A 19645-nucleotide genomic window follows, 5' to 3' on the forward strand; every position below is an offset into this window, starting at 1 on the left:
AATACAGTATATATCTACAGTAAAATTTGCTGCACTAAAATCTAATTGATTGTCAATTCATATAGTGTTGTAATAGTTGTTCTGCTTTTCAATTCCAGAGAGAAATCTGGAGACTGTCCCATTCATGTCATCTCTTTGGAATCAGAACACTTGATAAGTGAAATAACTATTACAAGAGTGTATAAATCAACTGTAGAGTCAGTCAACTCAAAATGTTACTCAACTTTTGAAGAAGTGTACACAGTTAAAAAAAATTGTAAAATTTACTACCGTATTTATGAAATCTTTTACTCCTATTTCTCAGGCTTGTGAAGATAAAAAGAATGAATTGGAGCAGATGGAGTTTTATAGTTGGGATGATTTTCAGTCCTTCCTGAATATTTGGTGTGAAGAGCAGAAGATTATATTTGTTATCCGTAATTCAGTTCCCCTGAGTAATGAGGATATGAGTAGTGATCTGATGCAGTCTCTCAAGTACAGCATGGTGAACCTCGGCTGCAGCAGTTATACAAGGTACTTCTGGGTTTTCTATGCTTTAAAATGGGGAGGGTGGTAGGTTTGTGTGCTATTACTGTCTCGTCATCTAACAAAATGTTTGACATTAAAAGTTTTGGTCAGATGGAACATAGGTGTTCTTACCTCCACTGATCATTATAATGAGTGCATGGTAGAAGACTTGCTGCATTATAAGTCTACACTCACCGGCCACTTTATTAGGTACACCGGTCCAACTGCACATTACCACTTAATTTCTAATAAGCCAATCACATGGCGGCAACTCAGTGCATTTAGGCATGTAGACATGGTCAAGACAATCTCCTGCAGTTCAAACCGAGCATCAGTATGGGGAAGAAAGGTGATTTGAGTGCCTTTGAACGTAGCATGGTTGTTGGTGCCAGAAGGGCTGGTCTGAGTATTTCAGAAACTGCTGATCTACTGGGATTTTCACGCACAACCATCTCTAGGGTTTACAGAGAATGGTCCGAAAAAGAAAAAACATCCAGTGAGCGGCAGTTCTGTGGGCGGAAATGCCTTGTTGATGCCAGAGGTCAGAGGAGAATGGGCAGACTGGTTCCAGCTGATAGAAAGGCAACAGTGACTCAAATAGCCAACCGTTACAACCAAGGTAGGCAGAAGAGCATCTCTGAACGCACAGTACGTCCAACTTTGAGGCAGATGGGCTACAGCAGCAGAAGACCACACCGGGTGCCACTCCTTTCAGTTAAGAACAGGAAACTGAGGCTACAATTTGCACAAGCTCATCGAAATTGGACAGTAGAAGATTGGAAAAACGTTGCCTGGTCTGATGAGTCTCGATTTCTGCTGCGACATTCGGATGGTAGGGTCAGAATTTGGCGTCAACAACATGAAAGCATGGATCCATCCTGCCTTGTATCAACGGTTCAGGCTGGTGGTGGTGGTGTCTTGGTGTGGGGAATATTTTCTTGGCACTCTTTGGGCCCCTTGGTACCAATTGAGCATCGTTGCAACTCCACAGCCTACCTGAGTATTGTTGTTGACCATGTCCATCCCTTTATGACCACAATGTACCCAACATCTGATGGCTACTTTCAGCAGGATAATGCGCCATGTCATAAAGCTGGAATCATCTCAGACTGGTTTCTTGAACATGACTATGAGTTCACTGTACTCAAATGGCCTCCATAGTCACCAGATCTCAATCCAATAGAGCATCTTTGGGATGTGGTGGAACGGGAGATTGGCATCATGGATGTGCAGCCGACAAATCTGCGGCAACTATGTGATGCCATTATGTCAATATGGACCAAAATCTCTGAGGAAGCTTCCAGCACCTTGTTGAATCTATGCCACGAAGAATTGAGGCAGTTCTGAAGGCAAAAGGGGGTCCAACCCGTTATAGCATGGTGTACCTAATAAAGTGGCCGGTGAGTGTATGTGGCATGTGTCTACTGGATGGGGTTTACTATAAGTGAAGTGCACAGCAGGTGGCCTCTTCTCACTTAGTCTGAACACCCAGGACCCTGACTGATCAGGCCCACAGATATACTGATAATCACCACAGTTTGTGGTTAAATTACTGATTGCCTGCAAAGCTTTGGACCCATTTTGTCTTGCTGGTGGACACTCCATGTGGCCTACCTCAAGAGAACTGTTCAGATTGAAAGGGATGGTTAACAGTTAGCTATAAAGGCAGCCAATGTCATTTACACATGAACCTGTAAGCATATGAACCAATAACTTGGAGCTGAATATACATTGTCATTCAGCAGTTTGCCATTGAAGTGACTGGGCTTTTACTGTCTGCTTAATCCTTCTGAAGTAACATGAAGCTTAAAGTCATGTTACAAAAATGCTGAGCATGGTGCTCTGCAGTGGAACCTACATGCAGGATGCTTCTGTCCTGCATTTGGGAAACGTTCAGAAACTCATGACTTATATGTTGTAGCAAATACATATTTTTCATCACTAGTTTATACCTATCAGCAAAGTATCAGTTTTTCTATTTGTTAGATCTGTCCAAAAACGTGTAAAACTAAGTTATTTGTTGTGGTTGTATATTTCACAGGAAGCGGTGTCCTGCCACCATTCAGCTGCGATTGGGCCCAGAAATGGACAAACTTATTATCACAAAAGCTGATCTAAACCATAGCCATGATTCCGAAATTGACCTACCATCCCGTTTTACTAGAAAACCTGCATCCTTTTTGGAAGTTCCAGAGATCAAGCCTTCGGAAGTTTCCGATAAGTTTATGGATAGAACAGATTTGACAAAGCTTCTTCACTTACACTTCCCATTCGGCAGGGAGTCTCAGTTTCTTGATGAAGTGGAATCCCTTTTTAATACAGATCCTGGTGTAAAAATCAAACTTATTTATTTAGATGATAAGTTTACAGTGAAAAATATATTTTTCATGACTACTGGCATGCAGAATTTGATGCAGCATTTTTCAGAGCATCTCTATATTGCGTTCCTTCCAAGTCTCAATCAAGACTTTGATTTGTATACCATTTTTTGCCAGGATGAACATTTTACGTGGAAGGTATGTGCCTATTGCATTACGCGAAAGCAGTCCCAGGAGACATTAAGGTTCCTGCTGCTTTCTGTTCTACAGGTACGCCCAGATTTGAACAAACAAGTCAAGTTTTTAACCCTTAACCCAGATATCCTGAATCTTGCAGATGCAAAGCTACTGTTTCCTAATTCTACGGTGAAGCTTTGCTTACCATTTGTCCTTGATTTTATGTATCAGCAAATTACATTCTTGAGTCAAATGGAACAGTCTCAAATAAAAGAACTGCTCATGAGTCTTTCTCGCGCTTCTTCGACTGAGATCTATATGCAGCACCTTCGTGACTTAAAGGCGGCCTGCCCAGATGAGGTTTTTCAATACTATTTTGATGTTTGGCATCCATTGTGGAATTTCTGGTCTGGAAAGGACAGTAGGACCAATGAATTGGAAAACTCAATTTGTACTTATGTGAAACAAAAGCATGAAGAATTAAAAGCTCAGCTCGGATTATTGCCCACTCTGAGCCAATGTCTACATGCTTTACTTGTTAAAGATGAAGGCCTGGTTCAAGAACACTCTGAATCTAAAAATGCTTCCCTCACTGAGGTAAGCTTACCTATCTGTGAAGTAGAAGAACCATCCATAGCAGAACCTTCCGTACCAACACCATCCATAACAATCAAAGAGGAAAGCGATACCAGTATGGAGCAAACTGCAGAATGTGAATATAATCAGGTATGCAATGTCCATATGTATATGTGATTATCGGCTGAAATTCAGCATTTTGAAATGCATGTCAGACAACTGTTATGTGGCCACATTTTACTGCTATCAAAAGTCCCAACCTGCCTGTGAGTCTATACGCTAGCATTCTGTCATGTTTTGGTCTTCTGAAAAAGCCCTAACGTTGAAAAAAAAAAATGAATATATATATATACTGCAGCCTCTTGCTGGCCTGGGTGGGGTAGGACAGGGAGCAAGAAGAGAGTGGCCCTAAAGCTGACAGTTTCCACAGTCCTTTGAGCTAAATAATCTGCAGCATAGATTTTTTACTGTGCTCATAGCTGTTTTATAAATGCTTTAAGCTTTGTCATAATCGCTACATTTCATCCTACAGGATTGTGAAGATCCAGAGAAAACGCAGTTAAACGGCAAAGAATTTAACAGCTGGGATGAATTCTGGGCATATTTTCAAAGCTTTACCAGTGCAAAGTATAATCTCCGCTGTTCACCACTTGCTGAAGAGGATAAGGCTGAAGTGCCCTTAGTACCAAATGTGAATGAATCTTTGAAGTTCAGCTGGGCACAGCTTTTATGCACTTGGTATGCCACATTTTCATAAGTATCAACGTCCCTTGTGCCCTCAACATTCAGTGTACATTTATGGAATTCCAGTTTGCTGCTAAGTAACCCTTCTATTATTTTCAGTTCAAAAAGGAAAAAAATCACCTGGCACTAACCTTTGCTGGTGGAGTAATATAGCACTTTGGTGACTGAAGAGTTAACAGCAAATGCAGTGCTAGCGGTGCTCAGCAGCAACATGTAACCAGTTTTTAAAAGAGAAGAAAAGAGCCAGGTCAACGCGCCAATCTGCAGAATCTTCTTCTTTTATTAGAAATCCATTACAGAAACAAAACAATCATGATGCAGGGTGAGTGAGGAGACATACATGTGCATGCAATACAGGGACGACTGTTTCGTGCGCTAGGGGCTCTTCATCTGGCCGATGCATCAGCCAGATGAAGTACGCCTAGTGCACAAAACGATCGTCGCTGTAATGCATGCACGTGTGTCTGTTCTCCCTCAGTTTGTTCCCGTAATGGATTTCTTGTTTTTTAAAAAAAAAAAGATTCTGCAGATTTGTGAGTTGCTGCGGCTCTTATTTTCTTTAAAAATCTTTTATAGTTTTGTCTCAGTTGAGTGGTACACTACACACGTCATTACTTAAAGTGACATGTAACAGATTAAAATTTTTTCGCTTATCCCAAGGGGTAGCTAATTTAGTTGTTAAAGGTTACCTGTCATGCCATATAAAAAAAATATATAAAACAACAAATATATAGTTAATGCTAGCCTTATGTGTGGTATTTGTTTTGATTTTAATATCACACCTCCAGCTGTCCACTTAGTGCTCCACTGTGCTGCTCATGCTTCTGCATCTTAGCAGGGCAGGCCCCTTAGATCAGTTAGTTTACTCAGCGGCAGCAGTGCACATGGACGTGCACAGCTTCTGGCCAATCATCATTCATCTTCACTTGGCCAGTCTGTGCAGTGCAGAGGGAAAAATGACATCACCTCCTGCATTTTTTTTTTCTGTTTCTAATGACCTCATGGCATTAGTGATGGAGCCTCAGCTGCAGTTTTACAGTAAGTCAGACACCTAGTGGACGGTTTTATAGCATCGTATTTTAGATTAAAAAACAGAAAAAAATTGCATAAATAAATAGGTTGCATATCACCTCCCCTGCTGATTTAATATTATTTATTGGTAATGATGGAGCCCATTTATTTTGTCTGTTGATGACCTCTTTAGAAAAGAACATTACTGTGTAATAGGTTGTCTGTATTTTTTGGTGATGATTGGTTATACATTGGGCACAATAGTATATAGTGATATATAATACTTTTCTACTGCCACAACTATGTGCTGAATAGCATTCCAATGGTTTGTGAGTCTTAGGGTACTATTACACGGAACCCGATTCGGACGATTATCGCTCCATGTAATAAATACAACGATTAGCCGATGACAACAATCATCGGCTGATCGTTGATACAGGTTTGTTTTCGTTGGGCGCCGACCGCGCACCGATACGTGTAATAACGGTGCGCGGCCGTCGACTGACGATATACATTACCTATCCACGTTCCAGGGCTGCTGCTGCAGTCTTCTTCTCACCGTGTCCTGCGCGCTCTAGCTTCAGAGCGGCCGCCCAGCCAATCACAGGCCGTGGTGGTCCCATCCTATGATTGGATAGGTAATGTATCTAGTTTAAACAAGGGCTGAAAGGACATCGGTAACGATGTCCCTGCAGCCCTTGTTTAACGATTATCGGGCCGTGTAATAGGTCCAGTAAACGAGCGATGATCTAGCAGATCGCTGCTCGTTTACAGGTATTATTGGGCCCCCATCGGCCCATGTAATACCACCCTTAGTGTGCTTGGTTCCGGGCAATAACATGCCCATGTAACATAGCTTTTAGAGCACTAATCCCCATTGTCCCTTTTTTATTTGGTTGTCTGTGCAGTAAAATACGACGTATTAAGAGTCAGAGAGGTAGTGCCAAGCCCTGAAGTGCCATAGGCTGTCACGTTTCTCCACTCCCTGCTCAATGCTATCTTGATTACCTATCATGGCTTAATTATGCCGAGTCTTGACTGCAAATCTTGGGCATATGCAGTGACTGTAACTGTTAGCGCGCACACACACAATAAAAGCAAGCGCTGTCAGCAGCAGGACGACTGACCATGTGTGCGACAAGATTTACATCCACGATGCATGCCTTAGATGTGTTCTGGGCTCTGCACTAGAAGCCAAGCCAATTAAGATGGGACGGGAGGGGGAGTGGAGAGGCAACCCATGGCACCTCAGGGCTTGGTACCAACTCTTCAAGTGAAATAAAAAGAGCTCATTTTCAGCAGGTCAAGCAGAGTATGGGGAGATTGGAGAACTCCTATAAACAGTTTTGCAGAGAAGAAAGAATGGAAACTGCAGTGTTCACATTACCTATGGACTTGTTCTGAAGCCGTTAAAACTTTTTCTCTGCCTCCTCTTTCAGGAATAGCTGTTCATCCTTTGTTGAGCTGGCACTGGGTCCACAGAAAGACAAACTTGTCATCACTCAAAGCAATCTGCATCATAATCATGTCGATGAAGATACCGCCGAGGCCCCACCAGAGAAAAAAGTAAAGTTGACTCATGCAGTAGGTTTACCAGCACAAGTTGCTAACAACATATCCAAGAAATTTCTGGAACCAAGTGACCTGAAACGACTTCTCCGTTTTCGTTCTGGCGCTTTCGAGGACCGTATGCAAGTGCTGGGAGAGTTACAGTCCCTTTTCTTAATTGACCCTGAAGCAAAGGTCAAATTGGTATTTGTGGAAGATAAGCTGCATGTGAAGAAGATCTTTTTAATGACCTCCACTATGAGAAATCTAGCTCAGAATTATCCCGAATATCTTTTTATTGATGTTTTTCTAGACTTTAGTCATAGTTTTGATTTGTATACTATTTTTTGCGACGTAAAGGGAGAAGGGTGGACACCGTGTGCCTATTGCATTGCCAAAAAAGGAATAGAGGGCATATTCAAGTTTCTTTTAGACTTGCTTCTGGAGATTCTACCGACCATCAGTAACAAAGTAAAACTAGTCACTCTCAGTCCTGACATCCAAGAAACCATTAGCCTGGAAGCTCATTTCCCACACGCTAATCTGCGATACTGTATGCATTTAGTTCTTAATATGATGTACAGCAGAATCTCTCGCCTTGAAACCACTGTTGAAGCGCAGATTAAAAACTTCCTACACATTCTGTCACAGACTTGCTCCATCAAGGTCTACGAACGATATTTGAATGACCTAAAAGCCATTTGTCCAGAAAGAGTTTTTCAGTATTATTTTGAGACCTGGCATCCACGTAGAAAAATGTGGGTAAAAAAAGATAACAGGACTGAAGAGTCTGAAAGAAATATGTCGGGACTTGTGTCTGTCAGTCACGTTAAGCTCAAGCATGCTGTTGGCTATATGCCTTCTCTGCATCAATGCCTTTGTTCTATACTTGACAACCCAGCGAAAGCAGCGGGCAATGACCTCCACATCCAGAGAGCTGATTTTTCATCTTTATGTGATTATGAAAACCCCCCAGTTCCACTTCTGAATCAACAGGTAAACAATCTGTAACATATCGAGGCTTGTAGATATTTCACACTGCACCCTGGCTATAGCAGATATACGCAGCACCACCTAGTGGCTTTGTTCTGTAGTGACTACAACTTCTGCTTGGGAAGTGGTTTTTGTGTTGCTCTGTTGTGCACAACCCAGTCCAAAAAGCACTAATTTAATAGATTAATGAATTTAATGACCCTAATACACAGCTCAGTTATTGGTTGTCTAGAGCATGGGTCTACAAACTGCAGCCCTCCAGCTTTTGTAATACATTTCCCATCATGCCTGGACAGCCAAATCCAAAGCTTTAGCTGTCCTAGCATGATGGGAATTGTGGTTTTGCAACAGCTGGAGGGCCGCAGTTTGGAGACCCATGGTGTAGAGACATAATCATTCTGTGTTGTATAAGGCTCTTAGTGACGTGTTTCAGTGCAGGAACCTGCTGCATTAGCTCTTTAGCACCTAAGGCTTTACTGACCAATATCCAACACAGTTTTCATAGTTACCTTTGCTTCTAAGTCCGTCTCTGTTTGAATTTCCCACCGTTCATAGCCTCAATGAGTTCAGATCTGCATCTTAATTTCTTCCCGGTTTAGGCTTTCCATGATGCACTTTGGCTCCTGTGGCATCTAGTCTCGCCCCTCTTGCAAGTACCTATCCCTCCATTTATTTCCCCTGGTACACTAAACACTGCCCTCTCTCTCTTTATTCAATCATGCCCCAAAACACACAGGGTCTCAGCCTGCACAGCAGCTGCACACACACACTTTCACTGTGCAATGTAAGTAGTGTACACTGCAATGTGAAAGCTGTGGGATGGCTGTCCCTGACTGGGGGGAGAGAGGAGGGAGAGGGGTCTCCTGCAGCTGATAAGATGCAGGGAGAGAGTCACAGAGGAAAGAGAAGCAGATGACTCCCCCACTCAATGACTCCATCGCTGGGTTTTAGAGGGGGGGCCCTGTAGCTGAAGGCTTGCTGGGAGACAGTCACGGAGGACAAATATAAACAAATAAAGCGACTCCCTGACTTACTTACTGGCTGAGAGAGGAGAGCGGAGGGGGGTCGGTGTAGCTTATGTGCTGGAAGAAGTAAAGAAAAGCAGAAGAAATCATTCACTGACAGCCAGCAGCCTTCCCTGTTGCTGCACAAGGTCAGATGGCTTGCAGTTGCTCAGCCAATCAGAGCTGAGCAAGCTGAGTCACCTGACAAGGCAGGAGAGGGGGAGGCTGGTGTAACAGGACCAAGACCAGCCCTCCTCCTGATGACAACATTGTCACAAGATGGAGCTGAGAGAAGAGCCTGGGGTCCACAATAATTAGGTATGTATGAGTTTCCTACACTTCCAGGGGGAAAGATAGGGAAGGGGGGCAGATATGTGATTGAAGCACATTACAAAGTTATATAACTTTTGTAATGTGTTTCAATAAATGGAAAAAAGTTTTTCACAGGAGTAGTCCTTTAAAACATGAAAGTTTATGTAATAGGCAGTACACTCAGATATCTGCTATAGATTAGTCATGTATGTAAATGATATATATGTAAGGTGTGTGTGTATACAGTATTCATATATACTTTTTGCTCCCTCTTCTTAAAAGGTCCCAGAGCCTCCTGAGCAGAAAGAAACCAGTTTGCAGGATGCTACGTCACACAATAGTACAGAAGAGGTATTGTCCTTGTTATTTATTGTTAATTATAATTTTCCTGATTTAGCGATACAATTAGTATTGCAGCATAAGATCTAGAATGAGAGGGGATCTTTATCTATTTTTATTTGACCCCTTAAAGGGGTTATCAAGCGCTACAAAAACATGGCCACTTTTCCCCCTTCTGTTGTCTCCAGGTCAGGTGCGGTTTGCAATTAACCCTTAGAGGACACAGCCAGTTTTCATTTTTGCGTTTTCGTTTTTCCCTCCTCGTGTATATAAGGCCATAGCGCCTGCATTTTTCCACCTAGAGACCCAAATGAGCCCTTATTTTTTGCGCAACTAATTGTACTTTGCTATGGCAGATGTAATTTTTGCCTAAAATGTGCCGGGAAAGCAGAAAAAAATTATTTGTGTGGTGAAATTGAAAACAATTTTTTTTTTTTTTTATTTGGGGGGGGGGGGGGGGGGGGGGCGCTTTGTTTTTACTCCATTCGCCCTGGGGTAAAACTGACTCGTTATATATGTTCCTTAAGTTGTTACGATTACAACGATATGTAACATGTATAACTTTTATTAGATTTGATGGCTTGTAAAAAATTAAAACCTTTTAAAGAAAATATATGTTCCTTAAAATGGCTCCATTCCCAGGCTTATAGCGCTTTTATCCTTCGGTCTATGGGTCTGTGTGAGGTGTCATTTTTTGCGCCATGATGTGATCTTTCTATCGGTACCTTGATTGGGCATATGACTTTTTGATCGCTTTTTATTACAATTATTCTGGATTTGATGCGACCAAAAATGCACAATTTTGCACTTTGGGATTTTTTTGCGCTGACGCCATTTACCGTGTGAGATCAGGAATGTGATTAATTAATAGTTCGGGCGATTACGCATGCGGCGATAGCAAACATGTTTGTTTCTTAATTTATTTATTTTTATTTATAAAATGGGGAAAGGGGGGTGATTCAGACTTTTATTAGGGGAGGGGATTTTGTGTTATTAAAATTACATTTTTCTTTTACTTTACACATATACTAGAAGCCCCCCTGGGGGACTTCTAGTATATGCACTCTGATCTCTCATAGAGATCCATGCAGTATAGTTATACTGCATGAATCCATGAGATCGGTGTTCTATTGCTTTTGGCTGCTGCAGCCAAAAGCAATAGAATGCCGAGCCGGGATCAGCGCCATTACGGAGCAGACCCCGGCCCGGGATGGATGCGGGGATCGCCCCCCCCCACAATCGCGCCGCAGGTGGACTATCCCCCCACTAGACCACCAGGGATGGATATGAGCAAGTATTTAGAAGCAGCTGTCAACTTGGACAGCTGCTTCTAAGCACTTAATTAGCGGGCACGGCGATCGGACCGTGCCCACTAATAGCCGCGATCCCGGGCTACATGCGGCACCCGGGATCGCGGCAGTAACTCCCATAGCGGCACGAGGACGTTCAGTAACGTCCTGGTGCAGCTATGGGTTAAGCTCCGTTTACTTCTATGGAACTGAGTTTCAAAACCCCACCCAAACTGGAGACAACAGTAGGGGGAAAGTGGCCATGTTTTTGTAGCGCTGGATAACCCCTTTAAGGAGTGGGCAAGTTTTAAAGGGGTATTCCCCCCCAAAACATTTTTGCTTTAATAAATTGCCCACCCATAGCTTTTCATCTTTCCAATATAAAGTTATTAAGGATTCTGCACAGTTTTGCTGTTTTCTGGGTGCACTCACTTCCTCTGGTTGAATAAAATCAACAAAGCCCAGTCCTGTCAGTCACCACTCCCTGCTCCTGGCCCCCACCCTCCGTGACGTGCCCTCCATCTCTCTAATGGGCAGAGTGAGCGATTATAACCCTGCCCACTGAAGAGTGGGATGGTAGTCTCCCCCTGAAGAGAGGCACACAGCTGGCCCGTCTCCCTCTGTTGCACCCCCATATGTTATGAGACATCACATTGCCCACATCATCCTCCGCCTGCATCCCATCACCCCTACCCCGTCGCCGCCACTGCTGCTGTCGACCCGGGACCAACAGCACAATCATACGCCATACAGGTCATACGTCAATACAATACGCCATACAGGTCTCAGCAAGCTGCTATCCATCTACATCATAACATATCAGGTCACAGAACTTCTGTTGAACTACAGGTCCCAGTAAGCAGGTTAAAGCACTGCATTCTGGGAAATGTAGTTTCCTGTCTGGCACCATATTGGATATAGATGGCTTATAGAAAAATCTTTTTCTTGGGAACGGCAGCGGCTAGAAAGGCAGGAGACTGCTCAAAATACTCAGGGGGACTTTGTGAGTAAGACCTAGGTTTGGGGACAGTGTAATTTTTTTTAGCTCTTGGGGGGAATACCCCTTTAACTTTCAAATGTTTTCTCTTTGCTTGTTAAGTGCCATAACTATATATAGAGCCATATGGGGGCTTTTTTTTTTTTTTTTTTGCAGCACCAACTGTAAGGTAAGAGTGAGAATGAAAATGCACTTTTGCTAATTTGGTGGGGGGAAGGGGGGTGTTAGTTTTGATGTTCAGCATGCTGTATCAATAATGTTATATTTTAACAGTTTGGACAGTTCTGAATCTTGATACATTCCCTTTAAAATGTGTCGCTTATAACAGCCTTATATAAGGTGCTCTGACCACATGGACCCCCACTGACCATAAGAAGGAGGTCTGTTGTTCTTAGATTGACGAGCAGCATAAATGCTCAGTCACGGCTCCTGGATTTCTGAGAATAGCTACATATAGCACTCAGCTATGTTTGGAAGTCCCATAGAGAGTCAGTAGATTAATGACCAAGCATGCATGCTGTTGCTCCATTCACTTGGTGGACAGTAAAGCTCCGTTCCCATGATCAGTGATGTCGGAGTAGTTGCACCCACCCCCCCAAGATCAGCTGGTTTATACTTAGCTTGTGGATGGGGGATAACTTTAAACATTGGGATAAGGATGTTAACTTTATTTACTGCTAATATATAGTCAAAATAACCTATAGAAAACTCTTTGTATCTAAATAGAATCTTCATTGTGTCTCAACAGAAGCAAGTGGACCCCCTGTGTTGAATTAGTCTTGTGCTCCAGCTTGGATAATTTGTCATCTCTGAAGCTCTCGGATCTCCTTAAGACTTTTGGATTTATTGTAATCTTTATATAAGTCTTTTCTCAAGTCAATATTTTGGATCTGCATGTAAATATAGATGAATCTTTCCAATACTTGCTGTTGGAGTCCTTTTCTTCTTGTCACAAAATATTTGAATTTTTATGTTTTAGTACTTATTTTGTGATCGGTATAAGCGTCTTTATATTTAACCCTATTTATACAAGGACTGGCTTTTGTTTTCTAGCTTACTGTGTCTTTACAAATAAAGTGCATTTGAGGGGGGAAAAAAGGCAATAACAAGATTGCTGTACTTACAGTTTACACTGGAATTCACATTTGCCGTTAGCGGTCTTTACCAAGTAAAGACAGTAGAAATGCAAGATTACTTAAAAGGTACTGTTAGTAGTTCTAGAGGTTTGCTGGACATTACAGGAAAATTAAAAAAAAAACACACATACACCCACACACAGTCTGGGTTGGTTAACCCTTCCTGCTGGATGCGCTTCTAATAATTAGGTTATTAAAGTAAATTGTGTCTTTTCCAAATAGGGCAGTCATTTTTTTACCAAATAAGAAATGCATTTTTCTTTTTAATATTGGCATTTTAATGTATGAAAAAAGTAAAGATAATTTTTTTTAACATTTAAAGAATCCTATAATAAAAATAGTATTTTTTTTCTACCATTCTGCATAGGTTATTTTAATATATGGCTCAGTGTGATAGGGGCCTGGCTTTGTGTATGATTGACAGGTGTGTGTGTGTGCATACACATTAGTTCACTTTTTATTAAAAAAAATCCTTGAATAGGTCAAAAAATACTTTATTAGGTCATTTTGGTATAGAGCCTCTTAATGACCACTATAGAAATAAGTTAGTGGTGGTCACAGTAATGGATTAAGGTGTACCTATCATTCTGTGACTGCGGCAGCATACGCTGTAAGACTACTGCAGGTATACGGTCTCCTCAGTGCAAATTGGGGACAGAATGCCCGGAAGTGTCAAACTGCATTGTACATGTATTTTAATGCAGTGAACAGCACTTCCAGGAGTTCTGTCTCAACTCTGTTCACTTGCATTGTATTGTAATCTGTAAAACCCTGATTTTATAGCAATCACTTAAATGGGAACTCTAACAAAGATTTAACCCTATTCAATTCCCACCCATAATCCTAAGCTTGTGTGTAATAGGTTTCTGTTATATAAATTGGACTGTTTGCAGCATGTCCTGACACCGTAAAGCAGCTTAAAATTCTCACTTCCTGGTCCACTCTGTCTCCTCCTCTTCCCCCTCCAATCTGATACGAAGGTCACATGATCTGTCTTTTCTGTTGCCAGGCAAGCTGTAAGGGTATGTTCCCACTATTTTAATGTTACCACTACCACTTCTCTAACCATATGTTAAACTGTACTTAAAAAAACTCTACTTAAAAAAGTGCCAGCGGGGTAAAACAGGTGTGCTGAAAATTATATCACTACAGAGAAAGCAATTTCTTTTAGTCCCCCTAGGCCATGTTCCTACATTGCAGTCACCGCATGCAGCTGAAACCATGCCCTCATCACCACCACATGGCGCTGATGGCGGCGATATCAAATGTTTGTTTATTTTTATTTATAAAATGGGGAAAGGGGGGTGATTCAGACTTTTATTAGGGGAGGGGATTTTTTTTTTTTTTTTACACACTATCTGGGGGACTTCCAGTATTACAACTCTTTATCTTTCATTGAGATCTATGCAGTATAGATATACTGCATAGATCAATGAGATAGGTGGTCTATTGCTCTGGCTTGCTGCAGCCAGGAACAATACATAGCTGAGCCAGGAATAGCACCATTTCGGCGCAGACCCCCGGCCGGCTCAGATGCCACCAGACATGTTCTGTATTATGTCTCTGTACTTCCTGGTTGAGAAGTTTCCAGAATGCAATGCTTTCCCTCAGCTCTTAGTCACAGTCCCCCACCCTGCCCATTCCCCGCTCAAATCTGTTGCAGAGCATCTAGGCTGTGTTCACACATTGCAGTTTCATTGTGTTACTGAATTATTTGCAGTACTTGTGGTGCCACAATACACAGATACTACCTGTAACGCTGATATTGGAATAAAGTAAAGAACTTTTTTCAATTACATTTTTTTTTCATTTCCATGCACATATTATGATCAAGCATCTTTTATCTTTGAAGTTGAGACCCTCAATAAGGAGTTTATCCAATACGATCTTACATTAGATATACCGTTTATGCCTTGTTTTTTCTCCAGGTGGGATTGGCAGTGTCGGCTCTGATCCGCTCTGCCGTTTAGCATAATTTGCTTGTGTTACTGCATCATTTTTGTGAATGCGCTGCAGTACTGCACTGACACTCCAACATGTGTGAACACAGCCCTAATTTCTCTGCAGACTTCTGCACAATCTGTGAAATCAGCTGATTCTGGCCACTCAGAGATGGTGAGAGCAGAGGGTGCAGGAGACAATGTGGATTTGCACAGGGGCCATTTTTCTTCACTTCCTGGATTTCTATCAGCTACCAGTGTGGCAGAACCGTACAGATATGGTTATACATTATATTGACACATCTATATAACTTTCAATGTACTTTTAAAAGAAAGCAAGTTTTCCTTATGTGGAGTTCCCCTTTAAAGGGAAACTAACACCATGTTAAAAGACTGTAACTTCCTGTTATGTTCCCGTAGCAGCAGGGGTGCAAAAAATGAAAGTATTTTCTTTGCCTTCATCATCACAGCAAAATCTTCACTTTAATCAATTTGTAAATTACCCCCTGCCTCATTAATTTTGGCCCTAATAATAATAACTGGTCCTATGGAAAAATAATACAGTCTTCTAACCTGCTGTTAGCTTCCCTTTAACCCCTTTTCAAACCAAAACATAAATGCACGTCCTGCTACGGTTGGAGGGCAGCCTTTCTTTGAACCACTATTAGTAGCTGGGTACCGCGGCTATTATCGGTACAATAGCCACACCCGCTAAGTAGCATTTAAATGCAGATGTCAAAATAGATACTTATCCTGGTTCTGTAATCTATAGATCTAGCCTGCAGCAGACCAGAGTTATACAGCACTGATCTAATCGATCAGTGTGGTATTAAGTATACTTAATCTATCAGTGCAATAATAATAAAAGTCCCCCAGGGGGACTAAAAGTTATAGTGTTTGAAAAAAAAGTTGTTTTCATTAAGACAAAAAAATCTCCTCCCCTAATAAAAATTGAAATCACCCGATTTTTTTTAAATAAACATATTTGGTATTGCCGCGTGTGTAATCACCCAAACTATTAAATTATTACATTCCTGATCTTGCACAAAAAAACAGCTGAATTGCAAAATTGCTGATGTTACTTACACTAATGCTGGGTTTACACGAAACGATAATTGGCCCGATCGTACAATTAACAATATCGGAGTAACAATTTTTTTTCATAACGATCAGCGTTTAGCCTATACGATATATCGTACGGAAAAACCGTTTTGCGTTCAGTGCACGGCAGCACTAATTGGCCGAAGAGGGTAGCCGGGAATTTCAAACTGCTCCTCTTCAGCCAATCAGTGCTGCCGTGCATTGATTAGCTGAAGAGGGGAGGCGGGAATTTCAAATGGCTCCTCTTCAGCCAATCAATGCGGGGCGGGGGTGAGCGAACAGACTTTCGCGCGACGACTGTTTACACGGAACGACTGGCGAATTTTTGGTGAACGACGATTTAAGAACAAGATAAAAGATCAAAATTAACGATTTCTCGCTCGTCGTTCAATCGTTCGCCGCGTTTACACGTACGATTAACGTTCGAAATTCGATCGTTCCGTGTAAACCCTGCATTAAACGCCGCAATCATGGCCCCAACCTGCTATGAAGTGCGCTTAGAGACCCATGAAGGGTCATCTGGTGACAGACATCCATGATGTAACTGTACGTCATGGGTAGTCTAGGGGTTAAACACGTGAAGGAAAAAATGAAAGCGCTTGGTCTTAAATATTTGGATCAAACTATGCAAGTAAAAAAAGTATCCTTACACACACACAGCTCTGCTACATAAATGTTATGCACACAGCTTTGCTACATGAATATACTGCAGGCACACACAGCTCTGCTACATGAATATTATGCAGGCACACGGCTCTGCTACGTAAATATTATGCAGGCACACACAGCTCTGCTACATGAATATTAGGCAGGCACACACAGCTCTGCTACATGAATATTATGCAGGCACACACAGCTCTGCTACATGGATATACTGCAGGCACACAGCTCTGCTATATGGATATTATGCACAAACAGCTCTGCTATATAATTATACTGCACACACAGCCCTCCTACATGAATATACTGCAGGCACACATAGCTCTGCTACATGAATATACTGCAGGCACACACAGCTCTGCTACATGAATATACTGCAGGCACACACAGCTCTGCTACATGAATATACTGCAGGCACACACAGCTCTGCTACATGAATATACTGCAGGCACACACAGCTCTGCTACATGAATATACTGCAGGCACACAGCTCTGCTACATGAATATACTGCAGGCACACACCGCTCTGCTACATGGATATTACACGGCACACACAGCTCTGCTACATGAATATACTGCAGGCACACACAGCTCTGCTACATGGATATTACACGGGCACACACCGCTCTGCTACATGGATATTACACGGGCACACACCGCTCTGCTACATGGATATTACACAGGCACACACCGCTCTGCTACATGGATATTACACGGCACACACAGCTCTGCTACATGAATATACTGCAGGCACACACAGCTCTGCTACATGGATATTACACGGGCACACACAGCTCTGCTACATGGATATTACACGGGCACACACCGCTCTGCTACATGGATATTACACAGGCACACACCGCTCTGCTACATGGATATTACACGGCACACACAGCTCTGCTACATGAATATACTGCAGGCACACACAGCTCTGCTACATGGATATTACACGGGCACACACAGCTCTGCTACATGGATATTACACGGGCACACACAGCTCTGCTACATGGATATTACACGGGCACACACAGCTCTGCTACATGGATATTACACGGGCACACACAGCTCTGCTACATGAATATACTGCAGGCACACACAGCTCTGCTACATGGACATACTGCAGGCACACACAGCTCTACTACATGGACATACTGCAGGCACACACAGCTCTACTACATGGATATTACACGGGCACACACAGCTCTGCTACATGGATATTACACGGGCACACACCGCTCTGCTATATGGATATTACACGGGCACACACCGCTCTGCTACATGGATATTACACGGGCACACACCGCTCTGCTACATGGATATTACACGGGCACACACAGCTCTGCTACATGGATATTACACGGGCACACACAGCTCTGCTACATGGATATTACACGGGCACACACAGCTCTGCTACATGGATATTACACGGGCACACACAGCTCTGCTACATGGATATTACACGGGCACACACAGCTCTGCTACATGGATATTACACGGGCACACACAGCTCTGCTACATGGATATTACACGGGCACACACAGCTCTGCTACATGGATATTACACGGGCACACACAGCTCTGCTACATGGATATTACACGGGCACACACAGCTCTGCTACATGGATATTACACGGGCACACACAGCTCTGCTACATGGATATTACACGGGCACACACCGCTCTGCTACATGGATATTACACGGGCACACACAGCTCTGCTACATGGATATTACACGGGCACACACAGCTCTACTACATGGATATTACACGGGCACACACAGCTCTGCTACATGGATATTACACGGGCACACACAGCTCTGCTACATGGATATTACACGGGCACACACAGCTCTGCTACATGGATATTACACAGGCACACACCGCTCTGCTACATGGATATTACACGGGCACACACAGCTCTGCTACATGGATATTACACGGGCACACACCGCTCTGCTACATGAATATACTGCAGGCACACACAGCTCTGCTACATGGATATTACACGGGCACACACCGCTCTGCTACATGAATATACTGCAGGCACACACAGCTCTGCTACATGGATATTACACAGGCACACACCGCTCTGCTACATGAATATACTGCAGGCACACACAGCTCTGCTACATGAATATTACACAGGCACACACAGCTCTGCTACATGGATATTATACGGCACACACCGCTCTGCTACATGGATATTACACGGGCACACACCGCTCTGCTACATGGATATTACACAGGCACACACAGCTCTGCTACATGGATATTACACAGGCACACACAGCTCTGCTACATGGATATTACACGGGCACACACAGCTCTGCTACATGGATATTACACGGGCACACACAGCTCTGCTACATGGATATTACACGGGCACACACAGCTCTGCTACATGGATATTACACGGGCACACACAGCTCTGCTACATGAATATACTGCAGGCACACACAGCTCTGCTACATGGACATACTGCAGGCACACACAGCTCTACTACATGGATATTACACGGGCACACACAGCTCTGCTACATGGATATTACACGGGCACACACCGCTCTGCTATATGGATATTACACGGGCACACACCGCTCTGCTACATGGATATTACACGGGCACACACAGCTCTGCTACATGGATATTACACGGGCACACACAGCTCTGCTACATGGATATTACACGGGCACACACAGCTCTGCTACATGGATATTACACGGGCACACACAGCTCTGCTACATGGATATTACACGGGCACACACAGCTCTGCTACATGGATATTACACGGGCACACACAGCTCTGCTACATGGATATTACACGGGCACACACAGCTCTGCTACATGGATATTACACGGGCACACACAGCTCTGCTACATGGATATTACACGGGCACACACAGCTCTGCTACATGGATATTACACGGGCACACACAGCTCTGCTACATGGATATTACACGGGCACACACAGCTCTGCTACATGGATATTACACGGG

General features: G+C 43.0%; 2 protein-coding genes across 2 annotated transcripts in view; both read left to right on the forward strand.

Annotated features, from left to right (window-relative positions):
• Positions 1-13308, forward strand: part of ZSWIM9 (zinc finger SWIM-type containing 9) — a 29024-nt gene extending 15716 nt beyond the window's left edge. Inside the window, exons 4-9 of the mRNA XM_069947730.1 lie at positions 305-513; positions 2549-3728; positions 4111-4316; positions 6773-7877; positions 9473-9541; positions 12564-13308. Coding sequence (XP_069803831.1) covers positions 305-513; positions 2549-3728; positions 4111-4316; positions 6773-7877; positions 9473-9541; positions 12564-12587 — 2793 coding nt within the window. The 3' untranslated portion in view covers positions 12588-13308. The remainder of the gene's footprint in view (positions 1-304; positions 514-2548; positions 3729-4110; positions 4317-6772; positions 7878-9472; positions 9542-12563) is intronic.
• Positions 1-19645, forward strand: part of SHISA7 (shisa family member 7) — a 374289-nt gene that overhangs the window by 214585 nt on the left and 140059 nt on the right. The window lies entirely within an intron of this gene.

Source organism: Dendropsophus ebraccatus, chromosome 12 (genome assembly GCF_027789765.1).
Source record: "Dendropsophus ebraccatus isolate aDenEbr1 chromosome 12, aDenEbr1.pat, whole genome shotgun sequence".
NCBI classification, from domain to species: Eukaryota; Metazoa; Chordata; class Amphibia; order Anura; family Hylidae; genus Dendropsophus; species Dendropsophus ebraccatus.